This window comes from Amphiura filiformis, chromosome 11 (assembly GCF_039555335.1).
Source record: "Amphiura filiformis chromosome 11, Afil_fr2py, whole genome shotgun sequence".
Lineage (NCBI taxonomy): Eukaryota > Metazoa > Echinodermata > Ophiuroidea > Amphilepidida > Amphiuridae > Amphiura > Amphiura filiformis.
In genome coordinates, this window is record NC_092638.1 from 5,715,397 (window position 1) to 5,729,268 (window position 13,872).

Consider the following 13,872-nt stretch of genomic DNA (forward strand, 5'->3'; position numbering starts at 1 on the left):
GCCAAGAAGTAGCATTTCAGACCCTCAAGAGTATGCTTGGAAAAGCACCCATTCTACATCTACCAGACTTCCATCGTCAATTCATTCTACGCACAGATGCAAGTGATGTAGCGATCGGAGCTGTCCTGTTCCAGGAGTTCGACGGTGTCAAATTTCCACTTGCATATTTAAGTAAGAAGTTGAACAAAGCACAGAGAGGATATGCGATAATGGAGAAAGAATGTCTTGCCGTTGTATGGGCAATTCGCAAGTTAGAACTTTATTTGTACGGACGAGACTTTGTCTTAGAAACAGATCATCAACCACTGCTATGTGTAAAGCGTTCCAAAGTTGCAAATGGTCGGATAATGCGCTGGGCATTGTCATTGCAACCATATCACTACAGGATTGAGGCAATCAAGGGAAGTGACAACATTGGCGCAGACTACATGAGCAGGATTTCACATGAATAAGGTGATGTGTATTTTTGTGTAGCATTGGAAATTCAAAGGTAGAATTTGTGCAATGTACATTGGAGAAGGTAAGAGTCATGTGAAAAGTAATTTTGAGTATATATCTTCTTGGTGAAGACGGGTCACAGTTACAACTGTAAATCCGCTTAAGGTTAAGTGGTAGATGGTAAGTTGTGGAAAATGTAAATCCACTTATTTTTAAGTGGTGATTGTGTGTTATATGAAAATTGTGTAGCCACAATTTGTTTAAGGGGGGACGTAAATGTCATAATTGGAGTTGATCCCTTAAAATAAAAGTGGATTGTTTTCTGGGTATTTCACCTTAATGTCATGATCCCTTAAATCTAGTTACAGGTATGTGCACTGAAGCTTGTAATCTAGATGTGGTGTGTGTATTGTATGTAGTGGTCAGACCTGGATCCTAGGTCAGCCCATTTCTTTTGTGGACAATTCTTGAGGTATTGTCAATATTCAGATTTTTTGTGTGTCATGTAAATTAGTTTCTGGCTTGGTGGATGCATGTTCACAGAAAATCTGGGCATTCAATTTTAACATCCGATTGAGATAAGATCTGCTGCCCATTTCACTGAGGAAGTGAAATGTTGTTTTATTCAGCATGATGGATATTTCTCTATACTAACATCGTATGGCTAAAAAGGCTTTACCAGTTTGCGATGCTTCATACAGAAAGATATACCAGGTCTTATGGAAGCTAGAATCAGCAATAGAAGCTAATTTGTGCCTTGTGTTTGAGTCGGGTTTGGCGAAGTTTAAAATGGTCATCGTGGTTGAAGCTGACACTTTAACTTTTCCAACTTTGTGAGAACCATGCTGGTTTAAGACATTGTTCGTCCGTACATGGGTGTGTATACTCTACTCTTGGACTTGGACGTTGGGAACTGTTGTTTTCGTCGACATTCTGCATTCCATGTAATTAACTGTTGGTTGAACTAGGCGTGGCTACGTGTGTGGTATCATTGAGAATGGATTCAACGCACTGTATAACTGCCAACGTTGTGATGGAACTCTAGTCATGTAACGACGTTTAAAACGTATCCTTTCCAAGTCCACTTGGTATATTTTTTTTATCGCAAGCGATTGATTAAATTGAGTATACTCATTATTTAGTTTCATCTAACTGACTAGTCATAATATATTTAACCATTATTGCCTTTGTGATATTTATTTATTTTTCATGCGTATAAGAGAACTTTTTTTTGAAGTTTTTATTATAATCCTTTTGTTGCGTGACATTATTCCGTCTCTTTGTTGTTCACATTATTGCTGCGTGGCTTTGCTTAGCGTCGGTTGGGAATTTCAGTCCAATCCTGACAATAACTCTACTTCATCAATACCAATATCAGCAGTAACATAACATAACATAACATAAATTTCATTTATAAAGCGCATAAGACTGAAGTTTCGATGCGCTGTACATCAAATAAAAAGCACAGGAAGATATACAATGTGCTAGCATAAAGTTTCAAAAAATACATCGAGATAAAAAGTATACAATAACATTATAGAAACATTATAAAATACAATATTATAACATAATTGAGATAAAAGGTAGAATGACATTATAGATATATTATAAAATACAATATTATATCATAGCACAGAATATGAACATTGTCCTCCAACAAGCAAAGAAGAGATGCATGGTGCTATAAATTCAGATTAAATAGATGAGTTTTGAGTTTGTTTTTGAACTCCGATGCAGTAGTGGCATTGCGAATAGAGTCTGGTAATTTATTCCATTGATACGAGCAGCGACAGAGAAGGCTCTGTCACCATAAGTCGCGGTGTTTGTACGCGGACCGGGTTTGAGAAGAGTCTGTTTTGAAGATCTGAGAGAGATTGTTGTGGTAGGAGCATAGTCTGAAATGAGTTCAATAATGTATTTTGGAGCGAGACCGTGTTTAGCTTTGAAAGTTAGCAGCAAGATCTTGAACAGTACACGATGTTTAACTGGTAACCAATGTAGCTTCCGGAGGACAGGTGTAATGTGGTCACGGCGCTTGGTGAGAGTAACAAGTAGATAGCTCTACTTCATCAATACAAATATCAGAAGTATATAGCTACTTAAATAACACTGATATCAGGATTACGTAGCTACTTCATCAGCAGGGTTTACTTTAACGCACAAAACATGCATATTTACGCGTTCAAGCACTTTTCTGACTCCTTCAAATCCATAGTCCCCAAGTCCAATGTGTACAAAATCTTGAAAACGTACGCGTTCAGATATTGCAAGATTTGAATAGAGAAACACCCGATATTGTGCATTTATTCTCGGCTTTTGGCATTTAGGACCTACTCCCGATATATAGGGCCCATCACATTTTGTCAGCATCGATCCATGTATGTTTTAGTGATTGCGAGTCTCTAAAGTTGCATAGTGTCAGTTTGAAATCTTGCAAATTGGGTTCGGGTCCTTTTTTCTGTTTAAATGATGCACCAAATATGTCTTCAATTGGACTTTAATTTTGCAAAAATTTTCCCTCTCAGGGGGGAACATCCCCCTCAGACACCCCCATGCGTAGTGGATAAACAAGTGACCATTTTCGCTTCTGCTTTCGACATTTGCCAATTTAGGCCCTATGTTTAACACAATTTATAGGTCTAATGGGGAAAACGTGACAACGAAAGGCTTTATGGACCGTCATTTCACAATTTTCGGCTTTTCAACTGCTCAAACTTTAATTTTACACAGTAATAGTGCCAAAATGGTCCACCAAATTGCTTCAATTAGGTCTTCATTTTGCAACATTTTCCAAGTTCTAAGGGGGACCATCACCCTGCGTAGTTGATAAACAAATGGCCACTTTCACTTCTGCTTTCGACAACTTGCTGTCCATGAAAGACTCCATGGACTGCTCATTTCACATCGTCAAATGTTCGGCTTTTTAAACTAAAATTTTACACATTAATAAGTGCCAAAATGATCCACCAAATTGCTTCAATTAGGTCTTCATTTTGCAAAAGTTTCTTACTTCTCAGGGGGCATTTTTAAATATTATTATTTTCTTCTAAAATTGCCCCACCCTTTTGTGACTGCTCTAGATCAGCCACTGCTCCAAACAGATTTCTTTTTTGACTCGGGGTGAAAAAATGTCTTGAAGTATAGCACCTTATAGCACCAGCACCTTTTGGAAAAAGAATAAGTTTATGATACAACATTTTTGCCATTTTGAAGCTAAACTATTGAAATATGGTGCAAAAGTGGAATAAATTCGCGCGAAGTGCGCAAATTTGTTCACTTTTGGGGCTAAAATGGCCAAATGTGAGGTTAACTTGGTCAGAAACCCACATACAGGCATCAACATTGGGGGATGATTGTATGGACCATCCCCCTGGCAACATATTGGGGGAGATTCCCCCACCCCCTCCGGATCTACGCCTATGGCTCCAAAAACACACATATTGTTGAAAATGTCTTCAAAAATAATATTATAAAAATACCCCTTGGGCAATGTTTTTGACTCCTTCAGAGGAAAAATTCGCAATTGAAAGGGTAAAAAAAAATTGAAAATACCCCTTCAGCAAAATGCTTAAAGAAAACCCTGTTCATCAGTACCAATATCAACAGTATATAGCTACTTAAGTAACACAGATATCAGCAGTAGATAGCTACTTCATCAATACCAATATCAGCAGTAGATAGCTACTTCATCTTTACCAATATCAGTAGTGGACGACTACTTCATCAATACCAATATCAGCAGTAGATAGCTACCTCATCAATACCAATATCAGTAGTAGACAGCTACATCATCAATACCAATATCAGCAGTAGATAGATGTTTCATCAATACCAATATCAGCAGTAGATAGCTACTTCATCAATATCAATATCAGCAGTAGATAGATCTGCTTCATCAATACCAATATCAGCTGTAGATAGCTATTTATTACCAATATCAGCAGTAGAAACAAAAGAAAGCTCTACTTCATCAATACCAATATCAGGAGTAGATAGCTACTTCATCAATACCAATATCAGCAGTAGATAGCTACTTCATCAATACCAATATCAGCAGTAGATAGCTACTTCATCAATACCAATATCAGCAGTAGAAACAAAAGAAAGCTCTACTTCATCAATATCAATATCAGGAGTAGATAGCTACTTCATCAATACCAATACCAGTAGTAGACAGCTGCTTCATCAATACCAATAACAGCAGTAGATTGTTACTTCATCAACACCAATATCAGCAGTAGATAGCTATTTATTATCAACACGATATCAGTAGCATACAGCTACTTTATCAACACACTTCTTATTTTGCTAGTTTCATTATCATTTTACCTGCCTCCTTACATTTCTAGTCTACAGCTATAGTTTGCTGTCAAATTTCAAAATGAATCATTAATTTATGATACTAAAACTGGTATTACCTGGCTGACATGACACCTGAGACAGATTATAATATATTGATAATTGATATTTTATTTATTAGTTCATAATCTAGCTGAGAGAGTAAGACTCTAATTTTATAACCAGTGTTCTTACTTGCTGCATTTCAAATCATGTCTGCCATGCTTGTCACAGTTTTCAGAAAATGGGAATTGTAATGTCATGGTTCTGTTTCACAAGAGAGCTTGGATTTCACTTTCGATTGTTATTATTAGGCTATTCCTGTTGAAATACATACACCCTGTATGGAAGACATGATCCACATATGGAGTGTGAATTTCAAATGGGGTTACCTGAATGAGTGACTCCGTTTGAAAATTTGCAGTATCGCCATGGAAGTAACATGGTACTACACATTTGTTTTCATGAATTAAAAGCCTGAACTGACCACCTCGCACCTACCTACCTGAGATAGGAAGTTCCCGTCAGTATTACCCAATGAATTTTAAAGCTCTATAGCCACATAATCTATAGCCTGCAGCGAATGTGCTTTAGTATGGTAAACCTAATGCAGTAGGTTAATATGGTAGGGACTGGGAAAATGCACGGTTTGGCTCATCCAAAAACACAAGTGTCAAATGTTGTAGGAAAGAATGTTGAAGGAGGTAATGATAGGGAAAATGCACACATTGACTCATCCAAAAACACAGTTTTAAATTTTGAAGGAGGTTATAGTAGGTGCTGAAGAAATGATGCTTGGATGAGCCACAAAAATTTCATGTGAGTGTTATTTCTACTTATATCTATGAATATTCTCAATCATCCAGGTAGTTGAATAAAGTTAGATTAGGTTATAAATCTTTGCAACTGGACTTACTGTTTTTGTTGACTACAGTATCACGTCATATCTCTGACGCTTCATCAGGCCTAGTGATGTGAATTGGCTCTGTGTTAATGACCTGTGACGCCACGGTGGTAGGAGTGACGTCACACTGGAGTCGCCGAGGAATTTTCCTGATCGTTGGTTCGTAGCTGTGAGACAGGTTGTGGCGTAGTCCCCCTCCGCGATTCAAAGTTGGTTCCTCCCTGCGAACATATATTGCTTCCTTTACCCCTCTTTCGAACCACCTATGTTCTTTGTCGAGCACAATAACGTCTTTATCCTCAAAAGTATGCTTAGCTGCTTTGAGGTGCGTATAAACGGATGAATCGTTTAACCCTGTTGAGCTGTTGAGTGACGTCACTCCTACCACCGTGACGTCACAGGTCATTAACACAGAGCCAATTCACATCACTAGGCCTGATGAAGCGTCAGAGATATGACGTGATACTGTAGTCAACAAAAACAGTAAGTCCAGTTGCAAAGATTTATAACCTAATCTAACGTTATTTCTACTTGTTTGTATGAATCAGTTAAAATCTTAATACTAATCACGGCGTGTCCGTCCGTCCGTCCCTCTGTCCGCGCGCTATCGCGTTCGCGCGGTTCGCGTTCACGCGGTGCACTGTCGCGTGCTCGCGGTGCGCTATCGCGGAGTATCAACGGGAGTGTGCGCGGAGTACAGTGCGCGCATCGGAAAAGCATTACAGTGTGACTAACAGAGCTTAACAGGTGCATCTCATCGGACCAATAATTATAGGCCTTATTTTCAACACATATTTCAATACCGAACACGTGCATATAGGCCTATTTCAGCAGAACATGACTATTTAGTATCCTCCAGAATGGTTAACATAAAAATTATCCGTTGTGGTAAGGCCTATAACCGCTTTTTTGCGTTCACGTTTCTACTTAATTGATTTCATTACTTTAGTAACGGCCTATATCCACGTCCAGATACTACTTTCGGTTTCTCTAAATGTGGTAACAGGGTAGGGCTTGGAAGAGGCGAATGATGGGTTTCCAAATTATCGGTAGGCCTACCCAACTACCGAAATAAGCATCACACCTATAAAACAAACAGAGTTGATTAAGTTGTGTCAAGTTGGGTCTTGATCATTGAGAGACGCATTTCATAGTAGTTTAAAAAGTCAGGGCAGGTATATGGGTAACGGGTTTGGGTAATTAGAAATAGGCCTATTACGAGAAGCGCCCAACCCGAGAACCGCGAAATCTAGTTTACACTAATATTAGGTTATGGTAAGGAGTGGGAAAATGCATAATCTTCTATGAACCCTTTTCAAGTGCACATGTCTGTAAAATTTGAACTCGTGAACTAATAAGTAACATCATGAAATTGACAATCAGAAAAGTAAAGAAAAAAAAATCCTATCTTTGGCAAAAAGCACAATCAAAGCCAAAAAGCGCTATTGTGCTTTCTGGCAGTCATGGGGATATGCTTTATAGCAAGATATTTTCAAGATATTAATTTTGTGTGATTTCAACAATTCTGAATAGTTTGCTGCATATGTCTTTTATTCACAGGTTCAAACAGTCACACGTTAAAGCTTATGTATCAAAATATTTCACAGGCTTTTAACCATGTTAACTTAGCGGTTCTGAAATTAAGAACAGCACAAAAATAACATCTCTGTAAAATTGACCCTTATACAGTAGAGCTTTTCAATAAGCTTCTTTTGCTTTGACATTTAGTACTCAACTAGGGCTTGAAATCTCCCTGATAAATACTAAACCACCTTTCTAAGGCTCAGTTGTACTTCAAATGCACTTGCCATGATGCAGATTTCAAAATGCAAAATTCTTCTGTTTTAAATTATATAGGAAAACTGACTTGGGTGATGCATGTGTGTGGATGACAAGATGAGAAACATGTGATGTGATGTGATGTGATCAGATCAACAGACTCATATCCTGTTTTCCAAAGTTTGAATTTCACTTTCTTCAGGTTGTGTTTTAAGATTTAATTCAAAACCACAAATTTAAAAATCTGTGAAAATATCTTTGGGTTGATGTGCAGAAATAATACCTCTAAAATATTGTGCTATGTACAGTATGTAAATCTTGTTTGGGAGCAAGTATAGATCATTGACCTGGGATCATTGAATTACCTTCAGTACAGAATTCAGCAATCTAGGATCCAGTTTCTGATACTTTATACTCTTTTAATCAAGTTATGTTTACAAGGTAGTCAGTGACGGTGGATTTTAAAACCTGAGAAGTTGCAAGCAGTGTGGTTGAATAATGACAGTGTTCTGTGCTGGATTTTAGAGTTGCATGACTCTAGTCATCTGTAGTGGCAGCTGAGACTATACAGTGTTAGTTGTGACTTTTGACATTGTCTTTTGAAATGTATCAGTTTTGAAATAACCCAATTCACAGTGACACCTATCTAAAGTAGCGTCTAGAAAAGTATGGAACTCTGATCTCTTGCTCTGAATGCGCAGTTGCGCACCTTGTTAATGTATCACATACGCCGGGCTTTGTGCTCGCTTCATGAGTGCCGTTAAAACTGTTCATTATGTTATTGGCAGCAGAAACAAATTTGTTGGAAGCTGCTTTGATGCTTGTTATTAATGAACTAAGGACTAATCAGAATTAATGGTATGTTTATACTTTTCAATATCAATGCAGGCAAAGATTTATATGTTATCAGAATTTATAATGGTCAATTGATTAATTTCATAAATAACAAGGATCGACCAAGCATCAATGGTCAATCGAAAGATCGCACTTTGTTTCTATTGCCTTATTTTGCATTTGTTGAAATAACTGATAATATAACTTTTTTCTTTTTGGTTTTGTTTGCTGTTTAACAGGTGATGAAGATTGGACCAATCAAGATACAATAGTACTATAACCAATTTGTCTGTCCACAAATATCCCACCATAAGTGCAGCAATGGCAGTCATACTGTTCATCTTAGCTGTGTTAGCATTCCTTGCCTTATATTATCTCTATCAACCGTCCGCAGCTCAACAGTCCAAAGGAAACGGCATCATTCGACGAGAAATCAAATTCTTCGAAACAAGCGTCTTCGAAGCGCTAGGTCTGACAGTCGACGAGTGCAACACATTTGTGTCATTTATAGACCGGTTTTCAAACTATAGCGAAGTTGCTGAAGCAGTTAAACATGCCGGCCTTGAGAAGAGTGATATAATTGTGGGGATTGATTTTAGTGCAAGTAACGAATGGCAAGGACGCAAGACGTATAATTCCAAATGTTTACATGATGTAACCAACAACAAGAGTTTTAATCCTTACCAACGTGTGCTATCGATATTAGGAGCTACTATGGAGCAGTTTGACTCCGATCATCTTATACCGGTGTACGGGTTCGGGGATAAGAACACAAAAAGTGCCGGAGTGTTTTGCATCAAAGATCACGATAAACCGTGCTACGGATTTGTGGATGTATTAGAAAGTTATTCGAAAATGTGTCAACATGTGACTATGAGTGGACCTACGAGTCTTGCACCTGTTATTATGAAAGCAATTAACATAGTGAAGCTTAAATGGTCCTATCATATCCTGCTTGTGATCACAGATGGACAACTTAACAATGATAATACATCAGTGGAAGCCATTGTCAACGCTTCAAACTATCCCATCAGTATTATAGTCGTAGGCGTCGGAGATGGACCATGGGACAATATGGAGAATTATGACGATAATTTACCGATGAGGAAATTTGATAATTTTCAGTTTGTGAATTTTCATCAAGTGTGTCAGAAGGCTAAGTATGCGAGGCAGGTTTTGCCCTTAACGCACTCATGGAGATTCCTGATCAGTACAAAGCTATATGCTCATTAGGGTACTTAAAACAAAGAGCCAAAAAGGAGCTTTGAAATGTTTTATATTTAGCCGGTTTTGCCCTTAATGCACTCATGGAGATTCTTGGTCTGTACAAAGCTATATGCTCATTAGGGTACTTAAGGTTGTTCTGAACCCTGGAATTATGGAAACTTGTGGGCCTCATAACTGCTAAATTGTTGGTCTAAAGAATATAAAAGTATACATTTTTAGAATGACTAAGACTTGATGAGTTCATCTGTGAGGTCAAAATGGGGCCAAAATGCTCATTTTTTGGAGAAAATCCAAAAAACTTCTTGTAATTAATTTTTAAAAACTAGATAATTTTATCTTTTTTAAAATTTTGACCAACTTTGAGAATTTGCACCAAATATGGTAAAAATGCTAAATTTTCAAAAAAATCATAAAAAAGCCTGATATTCGCCCAAATTCCAAATATTTTTGGTGAAAAAATTGACCTCACAGATGAATTTATGAAGTCTGCCATTGTAAATATGCTTAAGACCAACAATTTAGCAGCTATGAGGCCTGAAAGTTTCCATAATTCCAGGGTTAATACCACCCTTAAAACAAAAAGCCAAAAAGGAGCTTGAGATGTTTTGTATATGGCCGGTTTTGCCCTTAATGCACTCATGGAGAATCCTTATCAGTACAAAGCTATATACTCACTTGGGTACATTAAACAAAAAGCCAAAAAGGAGCTTTGAGATGTTTTGTATATACCATTATATATATTATATTTTATCCAACTGAATATTTATAGAGCTGTATAGTGTGCTTGTAATATGAGTATGGTGTTCCAAAGAAGTATAGGCCCTATATACAAATCATGGTATGTACTTTGGGCTATTCAAGTTGAAATCTATATACACCCCCTATACCATATTGAAGACATGACCTTAATCTTCCACACAGAGATTGTGAGATTACTTATGGGTGACTGCATTTGGAATCTTCATGCCCCCTGTGTTGGAGATTAAGGTCATGGAATAGCCCATTTTTTGACAGCTCTGTACTTAAATGCAAAACAAATTTTGTAAAATTTTATAATATTTAGGTGACATAAACAAGTGCATTGAGTCCTTCGTCATATCATTCTTTTTTAAGCTGCAGTAAGCAATGTTTAGTTGCAGAATTTGGAGGCTATTTGCCGTAGAAGTGATGATGTAACAGGATTAACTACCATAGCAATAGGTTAAAAACAATTTTTGAATATACCGCACTGCACTAGTAGGTTCACATGGTACCTCTGCATTGAACTATAGATGTCAAAGAACATGGATAAAGACCTGGATTGTAATTTTATCCATATCATGCTGATAACTCACACATGTAAGATTAGTATCTTTGGAAATAGCAGTAATTTACTCAATCTATGATTGCAGACATAGACAGGTGATGAATGCAACCTGCTTGTAAGTTGTAGTGCAAGGCAATATATTACAAAATTGTTTTAACCTATTGCTATGGTAGTTAATCCTGTTACATCATCACTTCTATGGCAAATACCTCAGCATGTTAGTCATCACCAAAAAGAAAAGACAACTCACAAACCTTTGTAACGATTAGGCTATAGGTTAATAAATGCATATCACTTGTTGGGAGTGAAATTGTACAAAATAATGCATGCATACTGAGATGTTGATGCGTCTAATGCACGAACCCCGAAGGGGGGAATTCATCAGACACATTGTACAATTTCTTGAGCAAGAAATGACACACATTTATTAATCTATTTCATACACAGGGAAAAAATCCTGGATTTTGGTTATTTTTATAACAAAATTGTCAGTAAAGTGTTGGAAAATACAAGCAAATATAAATGCATCAACCCGCAAGAAAAATAAACGCCTCCGAAAGCACTACGCAGTGTGCGCGCCCATGCATATATTCACAATCAATGCATTGTTTGCAGTTTTCTAACGCTTGCTCGGATTGGTTCAATGAGAACCAATTTTAAAAACGCATATGTGACCAGATCTGATCCAATTGGGCTATAGTCGGCAACAATGAAACTGAGATATAAGCAAAAATTGAGGAGAAAAAGACAATAAAAAACAAAAGAAAATGTACATATTAAAGATTCATTACTTTGCAACCAGGTCAGAACTGGGGATTCAAAATCAGTAAATGTAGGTACTGAGCAAGTTGGTAATGGTAGTTACTCAATTTTCAAAATATCCGACTTCAGCCTGAGTGAATCAGATTGGGTCACATTATCATTCATTACTGTTCTCAGCTGCAGACTGCCTCTGATAAATCTTTGGAATAGACAAGTTAAGTGTCTTTGCATCTCAAGTTGATAGTCAGTCAGCATGCATAAGTGGTGCTTTAGGCTAACCATGGGTGTCAAAGTGCACTAAGCTTTATATCCACCATGACTGGGAATCCTTACTGATTGTTAATTATAACATGTGGATTTGCATAGTCTACAGACATAAAATGAAATAGGCTATTCCAGTTGAAATCCATACACCCCCTATGAAAGACATAACTTAAAACTCCCACACAGGGGTATTTCAAATGGAGTCCCTTTAATTCACACTCCCTGTGTGGGAGATGAAGGCCCTCTTCCATAGAGGGTGTGTGGATTTCAACTGGAATAGCCCAATGCAAATGCTCAGTGGCCAATGTCTATTCATTTGCAGGGAATGGATTTGTTTCCCACTTATATACCTGCTAAAAAAAACTGTGAGAGTTATTTTTTTTATGCGAAATTTAAGTCCTGTATATTGTAGAATACTATGTGATATCACTAGTCAGCCTTTTCCAAAATTCAACATTGATGGCAAGACTTACCTGCAATCTTGTACGAAAATCGTTGGTGTACTTGATGTTTTGAAGATCAAATTCCTGTGAATTGAACATGAGATTGAAAATATATGATACATTTCATAGCTTATGTTACATACTTGCATACTCCCCTTCCCTCCCCTGGAAACAATGTTGGAGCCCAACCACCTAATTCATTATTTTTCAGCATTCAAGATTGATTAAGGGGAGCGGAGATGCACAAAATAAACAAACTGTCTCAACATTTTCGCAACCAGATTGTAGGAACTCCAGTCATCCAACATTGTTTGAAGGGGATTGAGGAAAGGGGATTAACTTTGCATATGCAGATTACCTGTGAGGATTTCCAGTATATTGTCAAATGTATTTTACCAATCATTACCATAGCTACCAACTATACTGATTTCCAGTACTTAAATATACTGATTTTACTAAAGAATAGTACTAAAGAATATTCTGAAAATGTTAAAGAATACTGTCAATACGTATGTATGTGAAAGTGAAAATACTGACTTGAAGGCTTTTTTAAACTGTTTAAGCTGATACCTTGTCTCAGGGTTTAGAAGGCTGGTAGATCTGCATTTCTTTTTGTTGATTGAACAACTCACTCTCTAGTGGATATGTATTTTTTTGTGTGCAAGCTAAGCTACTACATGTACGTGTGCTGTACAATATGCCATTTTTTGTTGGCAAATTTTACAGTTATTAAGATTTTTTGTAACTTTGTAACTATGAACCTTCCAGCTGAAGCCTTCCTATTATGTTTTATAAAATAGATTTTCTTCTGTTCATAGAAAGAACATGAACACAGAACACAGCTGATTTACATGATTTGAGACCAGATTATATATATTGAGGGCTCATTGCAGAACAGCCTCATCGGCTTCATTTTGGACATTTTGTCTCATGTCCCACTTGAGTCTGCAACTTAGTCCCATTGGAGATAAATAAGGTTATGGTTTATTGGTTTGCAGCTGAATTTGGGTTAGAAATGGACACAAGTCTCTGTTACCACTGGAAATTTCAATTTTTCTGAAAATATCATTTTTGCTAATAATCGATACGAAGCATTCATGAACATTTGTTGGAGCCTGTTCAAAAATCTTTTTTGTGTGCATTTTCCTGTTGCAATCAATGCTGCATATTCTGCTCTCTGTTGTGAGTTTTGGTTCCTCAGTTGCATTTTCAGTTCTGCGCTGTGTTGATCCACTCAAATAAATCGCAGGGTCAGTGCAGAATATACTCTGATCAGCTCGTAATATGCGGCGCGGGAATTATTTGGTGTGTGTTACTGTGCAAGTCAATAAAGTCTAAATTTACGCTCGTGTAAATTTACAAAAGCGTGCGTCATTGCTGCACCCAGCTGTGTGTATGCAATTCCATATCAATCCACGATGTTATGAATGCCGCCTATTACGAGCTGATCATAGTATAGTTGTATCAAATATAGTGGTCAGTTTGTATAAGATTTCGCCAAAAATGGTGCGTACGACTATGTTGCACTAACCTGTCGAATAAATTGTTTGGGGCTGTGTTCTTCTCTGCATTAAGCA

At 37.2% G+C, this 13,872-nt stretch overlaps 1 protein-coding gene across 1 annotated transcript in view; it reads left to right on the top strand.

The window, feature by feature from the left end:
• Nucleotides 1-9,649, top strand: part of LOC140164266 (uncharacterized) — an 85,479-nt gene extending 75,830 nt beyond the window's left edge. Inside the window, 2 exon segments of the mRNA XM_072187534.1 lie at nt 8,533-9,455; nt 9,458-9,649. Of these exon segments, the coding sequence (XP_072043635.1) occupies nt 8,615-9,455; nt 9,458-9,561 (945 nt within the window). The 5' untranslated portion in view covers nt 8,533-8,614 and the 3' untranslated portion in view covers nt 9,562-9,649.
• Nucleotides 9,650-13,872: the final 4,223 nt, after the last annotated feature.